The sequence below is a fragment of the Heterocephalus glaber genome, unplaced genomic scaffold, assembly GCF_053883595.1.
Source record: "Heterocephalus glaber isolate CG9 unplaced genomic scaffold, H.glaber_assembly_v1.0 deba00001497, whole genome shotgun sequence".
Lineage (NCBI taxonomy): Eukaryota > Metazoa > Chordata > Mammalia > Rodentia > Bathyergidae > Heterocephalus > Heterocephalus glaber.
The window spans coordinates 38,823,777-38,840,243 of record NW_028258320.1 but is presented as its reverse complement, the minus strand read 5'-3'; the positions used below and the strand labels follow the sequence as shown (position 1 = coordinate 38,840,243).

At 37.8% G+C, this 16,467-nt stretch overlaps 1 protein-coding gene across 5 annotated transcripts in view; it reads left to right on the top strand.

Annotated features, from left to right (window-relative positions):
• Positions 1-16,227, top strand: part of Slc16a12 (solute carrier family 16 member 12) — a 98,243-nt gene extending 82,016 nt beyond the window's left edge. For 4 of the 5 annotated variants that reach the window (XM_087184884.1, XM_087184885.1, XM_013069841.3 and 1 more), the window contains 4 exons: positions 598-741; positions 2,245-2,824; positions 4,829-5,088; positions 8,983-16,227. In XM_087184884.1, coding sequence (XP_087041010.1) covers positions 598-741; positions 2,245-2,824; positions 4,829-5,088; positions 8,983-9,245 — 1,247 coding nt within the window. In that variant the 3' untranslated portion in view covers positions 9,246-16,227. The remainder of the gene's footprint in view (positions 1-597; positions 742-2,244; positions 2,825-4,828; positions 5,089-8,982) is intronic. The other variant, XR_015440360.1, reaches the window with a different exon arrangement.
• Positions 16,228-16,467: the final 240 nt, after the last annotated feature.

Here is a 16,467-nt window from a genome sequence, read left to right as displayed (position 1 = left end):
AAGACTTAAGGTCAACACAATTTGGACACACTGGCAAACTGCAAAGAGTGGGCCAATGAACTTGTCACCATGCATGTAAAACATGTTTCTTAGATTTTTTCTGGGCTTTGACTTTTCATCTACAGAAACTCCTGAAGCCTGAACTCAGTACCCAATTGTGGAATTTTTCTGAGTGCTCTCTCTATGCTGCTTGCACAGTGCTACCTGCTTTCTTTTCTACCGATTAACTGTTACCATTATTATTAATGACATATGATCAGTACTACGTCAAACATCTTTATGCAAGTGACATGTAATTGAAACAGTTGATTCACTGTTTAAAAAAAACACACCCTACAATCCCAGAATTATGACTGTAACAGAATGAATAAAATATAAGTCAGAACATTTGAGTTCTAGTCCAGCTCTGCTTCTTATTCTGTGTTATGACCATAAACAAATCACTTCTCTCTGGATCTCGGTTTCAAAAGCTGTAAAATTGGAGGGATAGACCTGTTGCTTTAATGGTTGATCTGTGCTCTTCCAGTGTAACATCGCAGCCTTTGTACAGTGTCCTCAAGGCCTTTCTGTTGATCCTATTTATTATTGTTTTTGAAGCTCCACTTGGGAGTGTTGTCAGTAACCATTTATCCTGTCAAGTGGGAATCATGCTGGGTGGCTTGCTTGCATCTACTGGTTTCATCCTGGGCTCGTTTGCCACCAGCCTGAAGCATCTCTACCTCACACTGGGAGTTCTTACAGGTAAGGACACCATGTACCACCTGTTTCACTGCACCTCCTTTAGATGTTGCCAAGCACATCAACAGAGAAGTGATTCATAAAATATTCGTTTTGTTACATGCATAATTAGTCTGACATAGTTTATGTCCATTTACCGAGAAGTTAAGCAGGGTGGAAATGTTGTACTACCTTAATGAAAATGCATCACCACTTTAATTCAGCCATATAATAAAAGTAAATGCTGCCTTTCCCTTTGGCCTTAGGGTATGGCTGAGAGACTGCATTCAGAAGAAACAGGATATTAACCTAGTGCAATATAAATTTTCTGCAGTGGTCATTCCCCCAATATCTTTGCCAAGACACTAAAATACTATCTGTGTTCAACCTGAGTTGCCCTTAAATTACAATAAATATCATTACCCAAATAAGTCTGAGTTTCCCATTTAAAAAAGAAAGCCTCTTGTGAATATTCTTATATTATACAGTCTCTCAATGGAAATATCTCTTTGGAGAATCATAATGAATCTCATGGAAAGAGAAGAACATTACGCATTCCATAAATCATACTTAAGGAGTCTGTATAGGATCCAGATGGGGTCCTCACTTAGAAGGACATGGAGAGTTGCATCCACTCCTGTTTGGGTCCAGTGCCATAAGGGTAGCATGAATCAGGCCAATAGAAGATGCAACTTTATAATAAAGCTGTGAATCTGGCAATGTCAGCTAAAAAAGGTGCATCTACTCCTAATTCAAAGAGCCTGGAGGCTGAGATGACCAGCAGTGAATCTCCTCAGGACTATTCTGGTTTTAGCCCCACATCCGGAAATCTAGGAAACTTGAGATTACTGAGCAGCCTGCACTGTAGATGGAAGTAAGGCCTGACACTGCATCTCCTTTCCTTGCTTTGAAATTCTAAATGCCCTGAAATCTAGCCCTTTAGATTTTCTTAATTTAACAAGCAATAAAATTGAAAATCTCTAGAAAGTTTCTGATCTATCAACATTTTCTCCTAATTTCAAGGGATAATGTTATTACTATGATCGTGCATTCAATTGGAATGGTGTTTTCAAATTTTGTGAAATGATTCTGGAACTTTCAAAGAGTCATATATGCTATTTCAATCCAAATTCCTGAATAGTACAGATTTTCAGTGTTGCATCTTCACAGATAGTGAAGAATTGAGGCAATTATTTAGATAATTTGCATTACAAAAAGTTAAAAGGGGGGAGGAATAAATTTCTTATCCAGATTTTTCTAGCAAATTCAGTTAGTTTGCATAAGGATTTTTATGTTCTTTAATATTAAGAAGTAGTACTTCCCTAAGGGTCTTCTTCCTAAGAAGAAATAGTCTGTGTTTTTCTTATTGTGGATGACTGGTGAGGGGAAACTGTTTTGAGCTTGGCATACAAAGCAGCTTCAAAAGGGTTTCAGGGAGGGTGGGTCCTCTTTAATCCATTTCTGAAATAACTTCTTCCCTTGGCAGCTCATGGTGTCCCGGCACTCACAGAGTTCTCTTTCTCCCAGGTCTTGGATTTGCACTTTGTTACTCTCCAGCCATTGCCATGGTTGGCAAATATTTTAGCAGACGAAAAGCCCTTGCTTATGGGATCGCCATGTCAGGGAGTGGCATCGGCACCTTTGTCCTGGCTCCTGTGGTTCAGCTCCTTATTGAAGAGTTTTCCTGGAGGGGAGCATTGCTCATTCTTGGGGGCTTCGTTTTGAATCTCTGTGTTTGTGGTGCCTTGATGCGGCCCATTACTCTTAAAGAAGAACATTCAAGTCCAGAGCAGAACCGTGTCTGTAGAACTCAGAAAGAAGACTGTAAGCGGGCATCTCCCTATTCATCTTTGACCAAAGAATGGGCGAAGACCTGCCGGTGTTGCTCTTTGCAGCAGGAATACAATTTTTTACTGATGTCAGACTTTGTTGTGTTTGCCATGTCTGTTCTATTTATGGCTTACGGCTGTAGCCCTCTCTTTGTGTACTTGGTGCCTTACGCTTTAAGTGTTGGAGTGAGTCACCAGCAAGCTGCTTTTCTTATGTCCACACTTGGGGTGATTGACATTATTGGCAATATCACATTTGGATGGCTAACTGACAGAAGGTAAAACCCATGAAATCTCTATGGGGGTCTTTAAGCCTTGAGTTTGCCTCACTTTCTTTCCCTGTGGAATGCCCAGATCTGAAGAAGATTAACAAGGCTTGAGTATCTGAAGGCAACCCCCTTGCTATTTCTTCTAAGGCAGGGGCTAGCAAGCTTTTTCTTTAAAGAGACAGATAATGAACATTTTTGGCTTTGTCACAACCACCCAACACTGCTATAGCACAAAAGCATCCATAAACAATATGTTAACAGATGACAGTAGTTGTGTTCTCATGAGACTTTATGGCCACTGAAATTGATTTTCTCTTATGATTTTTATGATGCAATATTTTGTGCTTTTGATTTTTCCCCAAACATTTTAAAATGGGAAAACATTCTTAGTTCATGGGTACAACAAAAACAGGTAACAGTCTGGACTTGACTATAATTTTCCTACCCTTGTCTTGATGGTTTAAGATGATAAGACTGTCTAAATTACAGAAGCCAGCCAGGCACGGTGGCCCATTCCTGCAATCCCAGCTACTCAGGAGTATGGAATAGTAGGGCTGCAAGCTTGAGGCCAGGTCAGCAACTTAACAAGACTCTGTCTCAAATAAAAGAAAATTCAAAGGTCCAGGGATGTAGCTCAGTGTATTGTGCTTGCTTAGCATTTTTGAGGATCTGCGTTCAATCCCCAGTAGTGCAAATAAATAAATTGCAGATGCCAAGGATAACTGCAAGTTCTGTTAATTTAATTTCATCCTAAGTCAAGTCAGTGCTCAAACAAGACAACTTATCACTGGGTCTTGTGGTTTTAGTTTCTGTTGAGCTACCCCAGAGATTGGCTGGCAGACCAGAATTCAGCCAGGTTGGGGGCTGAGGTACATTAATGACAGTTTCTATAGTCACATACGGGTATTTATATTTGACAGTGAAATAGTAAATGTTTTCAATCTATTTTAAGCTTAGAAACCAAAGTAATAGGAAAGCTACTAGGTAGTTTCTCTGGAAAATGCTCATCTGTTTGTTTTGTAGAGTACAAGCTACAATTAGTCTCCTAAATGAACTCTTCCTATTTGAGTTATGCCCTGGGATAGCTATTATCATGTGACTTCTCACAAATTATGTCTTTGGTAATTAAGCAGAAACCAGTTGACATTCTCTAGTATAGCGAAGATAATATTGAGGATTAATTCAACTTTTTTTTTGAGTTGCTAGAGATAAAACTCAGGACCTCACATATGCCTAGCATGTGCTCTATCACTCAGTTACATCCTCAACCCCTCCCAAGTTTAATTAAGGAAGAAAGAAAGGAGAATGAAAAATCTGTCTGCAAAATCAAGTGCTCAGTATGTGCAGTATTTACTTGCCTGTCAACCTCATACCATTTTTGTAAGGTTCAAATGAGGATGTGGGTAGAAAGCTGTTTATAAACTACTAGAACTGACATTATGCAGAATCACTGAAATAATTGGTATCATGGAGGGGTTTAGAGTTACAGAGGGAAAATGTAATGGCAATACCACTGGGGAAGTACTAATATAAGACTTAGTACAAAACCATTGTCATCTCAGGCAGTTCACTTTAATGTCCTCATGTTCCATTTCCCCCTTTGTATAACCACTTGTAGTATTGAGCTTCTATCATGTACTTGATATCAATGAATAGCATATTTGAAAGCATCTAATATAGTAGATGGCTAGAAAATACTAGTGTCTTTTCACTCCATGTATTATTTCAGAACTATCTTAAGAGTAACTTCTCATTTTATAGTGAGTTTGAAATCAGTTAGATTTTAGCATATATATTTTCTCTGCCATGTATATTTTGTCTGTGCTTCCTAGAGAGATAAATTCTTACATTTGCATTTATCAAAAGAAAGATGGGAAGACAATGTAGGTATCATACAAAGAAGAAGTCATCTTTATAAATAATTGTGATGCTTATTGCTGCATGACCCTGATTCTAAAACTCTTTTACAGAACTTGTACAGCCTTCACTCATTCTCATTCTTCAAATCCACAGGTGTCTGAAGAGTTACCAATATATTTGCTACCTCTTTGCCGTGGGACTAGATGGGCTGTGCTATCTTTGCCTCCCAATGCTTCAAAGTCTCCCCCTGCTTGTGCCTTTCTCTTGTACCTTTGGCTACTTTGATGGAGCCTATGTGACCTTAATTCCAGTAGTGACTGCAGAAATAGTGGGGACCACCTCTTTGTCATCAGCACTTGGTGTGGTGTATTTCCTTCATGCAGTGCCCTATCTGGTGAGCCCACCCGTTGCAGGTAAGTTTTTATAGAAAGCCACCAAATACTTTTGTCAAAAGAGTGAACTCATGCATAGATGTGCATGTACACACACACACACACACACACACACACACACACACACAAGATGGATTGGCAATTGGCAAGAGATCCAGGGGAGAGTGAAAAAGAACCAGGATGCAAGAGCCATTTAAAAAATCATGTTCTTGCCAGGCATTGTGGCACACACTTGTAACTCCAGCACTTTGGGAAGCTGAAGTAGAAGTATCTCCAAGTTCAAGCCTAGCCTGGGAAACTTAGCAACTTAGTGAGACCTATCCTAGATAGATAGACAGACAGACAGACAGACAGATAGAGGCTGGGAATATAGCTCAGTGTGAAGGCTGTGGGTTCAATCCCTAGTAACAAAACAAAAACTGAATAACACCCATCATGTTCTTACCAACATCTTTGTTTTATAATCCCTTTTTCAACAAAGTGGGAGCCTTAGCTTATCTGGGAAAAAAAAGGTCCCAAATTACGTTCCATCCCATACTAATAATGGGAGTAACAGAGTGGAGCAGTTGTTCAAACTTCTAAATAAGTAGGGCGCATTTGGAGAGAAGTCTGGTGAGTATAGGATTCCAGTAGGGGCCAGTGAGTGATGAGGTTGAAGTGAGAGGTACTTGTGTCATAGTGGGGTACTCTGAGTGCCAGGCAAAGGAGCCAGGCTTTCTATTTTTCATTTACTATTTGCATTTACAAATGTGGGTCGTATTAAAGTTTTTGTGCAAAGTGGTATTAGTGAAAAGTGTATTTTAAAAATGGTCTAGCAATGGATGTAGTGATTTAAGACAAAGGTAGGTAAGATTCTGTTTTAATGGTTGAGAAGCAAACTGACAAATGCCTAAACTAGTGCTGCTGCAACAGAAATGGAAATGAACTCGGAAAGAAAGGAGGAAATTTTGTAAAACAAACTGAATTTAACATATGGGGGTGAAGGAGAGAAAGAAGCTAAAGATGAATTAGAAAATAGTGTCATGGTTGAAAGAAATAAGGAAATCGAAAACAGTGCCTTTGCCTGAAAAATAATGAATTTAAAGTTAAGATATAGTAAGACACCTGTAATAATCAGATGAAAATGCTCAACAAAGTGCACTACAATTTAGAGGGAGCCCAGATTTGGACATACAGATTTCAGAGTCATCAGATGAAACTTCCAGAGCCTTTTATAAATTATAGAATGCTGTGAAAACTTAGAGCATGATCAAAAATAATTTGACAAACATTTATTGCATATTTCAAGTAATTCAACAAATATTTATTGTTTTCACAGCTAGCATTTTGCTTGGTGCTGGCGATGTGGCAGCAGCAAACTGGGCTGAACTTGTTTCTCCTTTCTGGAACTTGTGGTCCAGACCAGTGTTTCCTGGGATGAGACCCTGGGACCTCTACATCCAAGTCCCTGAGGGCACTTGTTAAAAAGTGCACATTCCTTGACCCTTTCACCTATGATCTGCACTTTTTCAAACTTATTCTTTATTGGTACATTTGCAGTATATAAGGTTTACATTTCTTTTAGGTGCATAATATACCTTAATTCCTTTTTCATGCCCTCCGTCCATCTTTTGATTCTCTTCCCATGTGAGAGAGATCTATGTCCCTACTTCCTATTATCTATCCTTTATTTTGCTATTTTTATATTTTGGGTTTCTCATACAAGAAAAACTATGTGATATTTAAGCTCATGTGTCTGATTTATTTCAGTTAACATTATGGTCTCAAAGTGCATCCATTTTCCTACAAATGACTCAAGTTTATCTATCTATCTTTACTCACAAAAGTACTAGCAGAGTAGTTCTTTTGTGAGTAAATTCCAGGAATCTGCATTTTCAGCCAGCTCTCTTGTGATGTTCAGGTATACTAAAGATTGAGAGTAATGGTCTGGAATATTACCTGCTAAGTTAAATCTAAGAGAGTGAATAAAACCTCTGAAAACAGGCAAGAGAGAAATGATCCAAATATTTGCCTAAAGAGGGAAGAGGATTTCTTAAAGAAGGCAGTTTCTGATATTAGCTACTATTATAAATAGACAATTTATGTTTATTTCCAAACTCTAGCAAGTGCTAAAGAAGCATACTGGGGAAACTGTAGCTGCTTAACTGCTGCAGGTAAAAATTTCAGATCAGTTTTAAACTTCATGATGCTGGACTACCAGTTTATTGCCTCATTTTTGAAAACTACTCCCAAAATGTTCCCACATCCTCTATTCATAGCCAATTTTAGGGTTTACCAGTTTTTAGAAACAATGTAATTCTGCTACATGTCAAAAGACATACTTGACATTGGGATTCCAGGATTTTTTTTTTTATTTCTAGCCTTTATTTGGCAAGTTAGACATTATGATCATTAATGGAAGTTAAAGGATTGAGATGTGAGATCTTGTAAAATTTCTCTTTTTTGGGGGGGGGTACCTGGGATTGAACTTGGGACCTTGTGCTTGCGAGGCAGGTGACAACAGAACCACTGAGCTAAATCCAAACTTCTCTTTTTAATTTAAATTTAAAATGACAATCCACCATTTAGTCTCCATTGAGTGCTACAGAAATACACTAGTAAATCAAATGATAACTAAAATGTTTGAGAGTAATTTGCAAGAAACTTTGTGGGACTTATAACAATTTCTATGCTATTTTTGACTAGTTACTGGTGGATTTGAGGTAGGTGAAAGGAGCCATGTATTTCTCTGGTGAATTTTTTTTTTTTGGCATATAGGTAGAGTTTAGAGGAATTTTAAAAAGAACTTTTTGTTAATCACAAAATAATTGCCTGCCAAGTACAATTTTATCATACTATTTCTTGAATAATCATGACTCATATTTTGCTTATTATATGCCCTTGTTTTCTTTAAAATTTAAATTGGGGGGCCAGGGATTTAGCTCAGCGGTTTTACCGCCTGCTGCGCAAGCATAAGGACCCTAGTTCGATCCCCGGTACCAAAAAAAAAAAAAGAAAAAAATTTAAGCTGGGAAAGGTATTGAAATTAATTTGTTCCAACAAGAAATGAAGGTGAAAAACCCTGTGGTTACAAATGTCTGCCTTCAGAAGTATGCATTTACAGGTATGATGACTCAAAGTTCTGATTTTCTACTTGGAAGGGGTACAGTTGAAACTGGATCCTATTGAAAATTTTGCTACTTCTTTGAAGCTTATAATGTTACTTAAGATAGTACATGGGGGCCAGGGATTTAGCTCAGTGGTTCTGCCGCATGCCTGGAAAGTGCAAGGTCCTGAGTTCAATCCCCGGTACCAAAAAAAAAAAAAAAAAAAAAATAGCATGTGGGTGCTGGGAATACTAAGATCTTTTGTATAATTATATTCTTTTAACATCTAGATAAATAATCTGAACTTCAATAATTTGATTAATGTTTAAAGTCACAGGGCAGCCCAGCATGGTGGTGTACTCCTGTAATCCCAACATTTAGGAAGGCTGAGGCAAGAGCATGATAAATTCAATCCCTGTCTGGGCAATTTAGTAAGAACCTGTTTCAAAATAAAAAACTAAAAAAGGACCATGAATGTAGCTCAGTGGTAGAGTGCCCCTGGATTCAATCTCCAGTACTGAAAAAAAAAGCCACAGGACATACAATAAAAAAAAACCCTAATATTTATTGTATGATTACTAAGTACATGACATTCTCCCAACAACTTTACTTAATAATCATTTCATTTTAGAAGTTGCCCCAAAAAGTAGAAAACATTTCTCAGTTGCTACGTGTTATTTTTAGACAATCTGGTTTTTGTCTCAAAATTATAATATTCGTGCTAGCAATCTGTTGTCATTATACTTACAAATTATTAGATTTGAGAGTGGGTAAGTATAGTAATTGGATTTTCAGCTCAACAATGTAATTTTGCTGTTGTTTGTTGCAGGGTGGCTGGTAGATACAACAGGCAGCTATACTGCAGCCTTCCTTCTCTGTGGATTTTCCATGATATTTAGTTCTGTGTTGCTTGGCTTTGCCAGACTTGTAAAGAGGATGAAAAAACCCCAGCTGCAGTTGCTTGCCAAAGAATCTGATCCCAAGCGGCAGCTATGGACCAATGGATCAGTGGCTTATTCTGTAACAAGAGAATTAGATCACAAAGATGAGGAATTTATGGCTGCAGCAGGACCTGGTTACAACCTCACATGACCAATGGCCTTGAACTTGGGATTTTTAGGTCCGAGGGAGGTGGGGCCACCAGATTCTTCATGTTTCTGAAGCATTTTATTTTGACAGAAGTACTGCCTTTCAAGGAAATTATTATTGTTGCCTTGTTAACATATTTATACGGGGAAAATAGCAAATAATAAAGAGTGCTGGACTAGCCTTAGAGTTTCCTCTTTGGGGATTTGTATTCACAATCAAATTTAGATCTTTGGGCCAACAGAGCATTGCTTCACAGAGAAAATAAGAATACAGTTGATTTAATGAACTGCAATTAGGAGTAATTCCAAAATATAACCAAAGTACATGCTACTGGGCAGCAGCTTTGTCAGCCCAAAATCTCTGCCATTCCAGCCTCCTTCCTCAACTAGAAACAAACAGAAATATTGACATCGGTTGCTTTCTTCATCCTGTTTGCAGAAGAGGGGTCAGCTTGGGTGTGATGGTGGAAGGCGAAGACTCCAGTCTTTTTTCATGGCAGAGTTTCTCATTAGAGTGGTTAAGGAACACTTGAGATTCTTCAAAAGGCAATGGTCAATATAGGAAGAGATTTTTCCCCCTTTGTCATCTTCTAGCCAACGCTTGTGTCTGCCGATGTCTAGATATCTCTTGTAGAATCTAAGGAATCATGAAATGCCATGGCTGGAATGGATCTTAATGGGTGGCTGGTGACATATTCTATTTGAAATAATCCACTTCAAATGGAAAGCTCTTTTCCCTGGATTGTTTCCTAGCACTCACCTCTGTTATTATTACATATTTAGTCTAAATTTAGCAGAGCACATCCAGTTGCAAGGACAACCTCTCCATCTTTACTGAAATGTTGATAATACCAAAACTTCCCATGTTGTTTTCCTTTAAAAAAAAAAAAAAGCTCTTATTTAAAGTGCAGACATGGTCCTATTAGGAAATAAAAAATGTTGACAGCATTCCAATTGGACAAGAATTAAATTTTTGAATCAGCAGGTCTTTGGTGAGAGATAACTTTGCAGGTCAGACTCTAGGTTCATCATTGGCCTAAAAAAAGGACTTGAGGGTTTTACCTGAAATATATTATCTTGAAGACACTCTAAAAATGAGATTCTTTTCTCCTATTATTCATGTTTGTTCCAATGCACAGTGTCCTTCATCTCTTTATGAATAATAAGTGGAAACATAACTGTTTGGCGTCAGGTGGTTTTTCATTCCCCCATACCCCACTTCTCTGCAGTTTCAGATTATTTCTGAGTTTTCAATTTTAAGAGGGAGAACATGGAGAGAGAAGAGAAAGGCCAGGTCTGCCAGGTTGCTTAAAACTGTTTCAAATCCACATAATTGTAATCTTGAAACCCAAATCATCTCACACCTGCAAATAGGGGCAAGTTACATAATTAAAAGGAGGATTTTAATTATTCAAGAGTTTCAAATCCACACTTCTAGGAAATATTTTGAGCCTACAGGACATTTAACCTACTGAACCCCAAGAGACTTACCAAGTGCCATGCCAGGGATGCTGGGAGGAAAAACAGAATGATGAGGAAGATCTTGAGTTGGCTAAAGAATCCATGCTTATAACTGGATTATCTCACAACAATCACATGTTAATCCATTGCTTTCTGAGTAAAATAAAGCTTGGTTTGATGGTAGAATATGGTAATATTTCCAGGTTGTTTTCCAAAGAGAATTTTAATGTTATCTATTATCTCTTTAGTTTGAGAATTAGTTTTGAGAATTAGTTCTATTTGCTTTCTCATTGTAACCTTAAAAAGTGGAAAATATATGTAAAAAGTCAAAGTTAAAAGATTTGGAATAGCACTTTACCTTAAACATCATTTCTTGAATCTTCAAGTATAAAGATTTTTTGAAGCATAAATATTCTTATAGATATTTTTTCATAGTGATGATCACAGTAAAGTTCTGCAATATAATTTCTCTAAAGTATTATAAGTATTTATGAAAATGAGCAAAGTGATGAGAGGTTTTAAAGATTTGCATAAAAACATCTGAGATATTTTAACTTTATACATGCATAAATTTGCACTGTACTTTCTCTCTTATAGCAGGATTTTCAGAAAACTAGTAAGAAAAATGTAGATCTGAGAGTCTACAATTTTGCTATATATACAGAATTTTACTGTTAATGTTTCATGTGCGTATACTGTCTGTTTCAAAACTGAGGGATTTGTGGAAATTATATACTTTATGGAATCAAGAACAAAACTGTAGCAGAATGAGTCTACATCTTAAATATTTCTTTATACCACTGTAAGTTCTACTGTGGAAATGACTGAGTAGAAAAGCAGAATAAACTTTCTAACTTCTGTAGCCAATCTGTACTATTGAGACCTTTGTTCAGATTATAATTTCACTACTAAATCAGACATGTATGCTAAAATTTTCCTATTTCAAAATCAAAATAAAGTGAGTTTATAGTGATGTGTTTGGAAGAATTTTTGTCTTGAATAAGGGGTCTGGATAGGATGGTGAGTGGGCCTGTCTATATTATGTTAAATGTAGTAGTATGAGTTTAAAAAAATCCTTTAGTGATAATGTCTTGTGTGCTAGGTACTTCTTATGTGTTGTCTTATTTAACCCTTATACTAATTTACATTATCACGGTTTTATAGATACAGAAACTAAGCCACCAGGTCCTACAGCTCAGTAGCCACTTATACTCCAGTGACTCAAGTGTGAACCCTGTAAAACTGGGTTGCTGTCAGATGATGGAACCTGGGAAGGGAGTAGGTTGCGTACTTTGTCCTCAAAGTGAGTTTCATCTTCCAAACTCCCTAAGCAATACTTTCCCCATCAGGAGTTACTTTTGAAGTAACTTTTCCAATACCAGTGTTTATTGGATTCTTACTATCCTCATCCTTATAAGTCTAATTCTGAAATTGTTTATGGAAAGGAAATAGTGTGAATTCAAGGTAGACATCTGAGTTTCTCACCTCATACTTCAAAGGTTGAATCTTTAAAAAAAATTTTAACACCACCAAACAATAGATTTTTGTACTTTTTTCCAGAACAGTTATCAGTGACAGATGACTGGAATTTTACCCCATTGGAGAGAAAACTGTTTGGTGGGGGAGTGCAAAAATATTAAATAATGACAAAAAGGCTGACATTTAAAACAAAACATTTCATCATGGAACTTTTCAAACCTTCCCAAAAGTACTAAGAATAAAATGAACTTGATGTACCCATCCCTGAGCATCTACAATCTTGATGAAGCAATTTGAAAGGTATTAACTTGATTTATCTTCCTTCAGCTATGGAAGGATATCTGAACTTGGCAAGAATAACTTGTTCATGTTATAAGAAGATACAGGTGATTAGTACAGTATTATCTGTTAAAAACACGCCACATCATTTATAAAGAGGATTAAGGCCCCTTTTTTTCTATAATCTGAGTGTGAATTGCAGATTCAAACTTCCTCCTTTCTTCTGCCCCCTTGTGGAATTATCTATCTGATGATTAGGGCAGTGTTAAAAGTGTTATTTAAGGTCATCATTACTCTCATTATTGCTCTTCATTATTTAAGAGTCAGAGATCTCTTTGAGGGATCTGGGACCTAGAATTTGCCTAAAATTAAATTAAAGTACTTATTTTTGAGGTGTTAATTGACATTAAAAGGTATTAAGATTAGGATTTTAAAGGAGTCCTTTAAAAGTTTTCTCATGTAAGTATTTCTTTTATGATGGCAACTTAGGTCTTTTCCTACTGAGGAATAATTTGATGGAAGAGCTGAAGATCCTGATCCTAGACTTGTTCTCATTCCTGGAAAGCTTGATTTTGGCAACTGGGGCCAGAGCAAGGTCCAGGAATGGGTCACAGTAGGGAAGAGTCTGGAAGTGAGACAGAGAGACTAGGCAGTCTCTTTGTTCCAGCAGACACCTAAGGCCTCTGGCTCTCTAAATTTGCCAATCTCCACCCAGGCAGAGATGGGAAAATTCAGATATCTGACTTTAGTTTCAAAAGTTCAATCAGGGAAGGGGAAAGTGTTTTTTCAGAATCATAGTACTTATAGGTCTGGTGTAAGCATTCAGTACCCACACTGGAATAGGACTTATAAGATTGCACAGGGGGACTCTCCTGCCTGTTAGACTACATTTCTCTGAAAACTCTAAACACCAAGGTTCCCATCTGGCCCCAGCTTGGGGCATTTTGCATATGGTGAGCTGATGTAGACTCACTTCTCATCTTGGAGCTAGGTTTCCTTGTACTTTCTAGAGTCCATCTTTAATCACCTCACCTATCTAAATTACATGTCCTTACACCTGCATTATTCGTTTGCACAGCACCCTCTTCTTTTCTGCAAAGAACATATCTTAACTATAATTAAATATTCATTTTTGTGTTTATTTTAAAATTTCATCTCCCCACCCCCAAACCACAAGTTGTCTGAGGATAAGAATCATGTTGATTTAATAGATGTCTGCCATATAATAGATATTTGATAGATAACTTGGTGAATGAATAAATGAATGAGAACAAATAAAGAATGCATTTAAAAACTGATAAGAAGAATTGTGACACAAATGGGTTGGACCAATGGAAAGGTAGGCAGGGGCAGGTTTGTGTTAAGTTGCTCTTACACCCAGAACAGATAGGATGTTTTATTCCAAATTCAGTGAGTCTAAACAGAACACCTGTGAGAGGTGTCACATTCTGATCAGGATGTCCACAGCACTGAACAGCCTAGGGCAGGTTTGGGGAAAGGAATTAAAGTACCAAAGGGAATAATGGACAGAAAGATATTAAGTAACCAGAGCCTTTGATTTAAGGCCTGAATTTAAAAACGATACTTCAGTGTTCAACCCAGTCACACTTAAATAAGATAGCTCCATTTTGCACGAATCAGTAGAAGCCCTGGGGAAGGGCCACAGCTCACAGAGAACTTTAACACTGGGAAAAGGTAGGTCACACTCACATGCTTTGGGATTTTGTCCGTAAGCACCACACAGTTGCTTGTAGGTGAAAACTCTGCCAGGGTTAAATCAGGTAGAAGCCTCTGCTGGAGTCCTTCCCCAGACCCATGATTGGCTCCTAAAGAGTAGGGTGTTACTGAGAATTAGCAGGCTGGCAGGAGTTTCTGAGAGACAGTAAGAAGAGTTCACCAACCTTGAACACACACACAGCACCCACTCTATGATCTCAAGTTCACTGCTTAGTCGGTAAAGTGAAACTAACTCCGTTTCATAGTTTCTCCTTGGTGAGAACACTGAGAAGTCATCAAATGCTAACGTGAGGCTAAGGGTGTGGTCCTCAGAGGAGAGGAAGAATTGTGGATTGGAAAAGTGTAAAGCTGATCCAAAGAATCCTTAAATGGGGATGAGAGTAGGAATCAGCCTGACTCTTTTCAGAGAAGAGGTTGGCAGTGGGAGAAAGGTTGTGGGGCACCCACTGTATGTGAGAACCTGATGTTCCAGCAGACATGCATGGATGTGCAGAACCAAGCACAAGCTGAGGGAAATGTTTGTCCTATGGAGCTCACAAACACAGCTAGGACTTGGGGGAGTTGCCGGAATTTGGGGATTGCATTTGGTTTCTCTAAATTGAAAGAAGGAACTTTCAGGAGGTGGGTTATACTTCAGTATTCCCCTTTCAACTCTAAAAAGGAAACATTTGTAAACTTTCTTTTCTCTCTAGAGCTTCAAAATCAGAAAAGAAAAGAAAAAAGCATTATTAAATTGAGATGCTATGCAGCACTGCCATCTGCTGGAATTAATGATTCCAAGAAGTTGCAGGTGCCTTCAACTATAGTTCAACTTTGCGATGCTAGCCTTAAATGGTAATATTTAAGATTGCTATTATATCTTCCTCCAACCCCATTCTCTGCTCATTACTCATCCCACATTCATCCTCTTCCTCTTGCAAGTACAAATACATGGATAAACATGCAGTGTGGCATTTTTCAACATTTTGACTGCCGGTGTCAGTATTCTACATGGAGCAGCAAAGAACATGAATGATGATTTTGAGCTGACTAGAGACGGCCATTGGTAAAAGTTAATGTAAAAAAAATTTGGAGCCCTGTGGTTTCCCCAGGAGCCCAGATTACCATCTGGGTCCCCTTCTTATGCCCCATTGTGAGCTCCACTAGTATGTTAATTGATTTCATGTTTGTTGATAACAGGTTAAGTGTGAGATGCAGAACCTTGAACATATTAAAAGAAGCCTAGTTTTGCAAAGTGTTCAAACAAAATGATTTAGGAGGCAGAATTCTGTGTTGATTTAAAATAATATTATTACAGTAATACAGATTATGATAAATACAGTGATTGGATTTACTTTAAAATGTGTGATCTGTAAGGGGATATTATTTATTTATAACTACAATTGCCTTCAAAGACAGGTAGGCCATTCTAAAATGAAAGATTCTTGGGCTGAGGATTTAGCTCAGTGGCACTGTGCCTGCCTTGCAAGCACAAGGTCCTGAGTTCAATCCCCGGTACTGGAATAATAATAAAATGAAAGATTCTTCTGTTGAATAAAATGACTGATAAATTTGGTTATGCATAGGTGGGTCTGTGGCTGATTATAAAGATAAGAGTTAGAGAAATTAGAATTGCTCTGTTTAAGAAAAACAGAGAAATTGCCTTTTGTTTTGGAAGGGGAAGACTAGGCATAGGGATTCAGGCAAGGGTTAGAACATGGGAAGAGGCAGAAATATCAAGACACAGTTGAGGCAGGGAATTGATTACTTGTGTCCTAGTAAGTGGTAAAAAGAAAAAGAAAAAAAGAAAGAAAGAAAGAAAGAAAGAGAGAGAGAGGTGATTGAGGGTCTTTCCTCCTATGCCTCCTTCTCCTTTCTCCTCTTTCCATTCCTTTTGTTTCTTTCTTTTCTCTCCTCTTTCAGTTCCCTCTTTCTCTCCCTCTCCTTCCCTATCCCCCCCCTTTCTGAAAAATAGGAATTATCTGATATTGAGTTGTACATTCTTCTATCTCCTGAAACCGTCTCAATAAAGGATTTTATATACAAATGGACTGTAAATTGTTTTTAGTTTTGGTGTTTGTTTTGGTGTTTATATTTGTTCCCTGCTCTGGTGAGATTGCTGGAGTTGACCTAGTGCCCAAAAGGGAAAGCACCTGAAGAACAGTGAAGCGACCCTTGAACCAAATTAATTTAACTCAGGAGCTCAGAGACACTTTTCAGAGTCAGTGTCTTGGATGCTCAATGCAAACCCAGGGAATGTTAATTGTGTAGTGATTCTTCAGCTCTCTCAA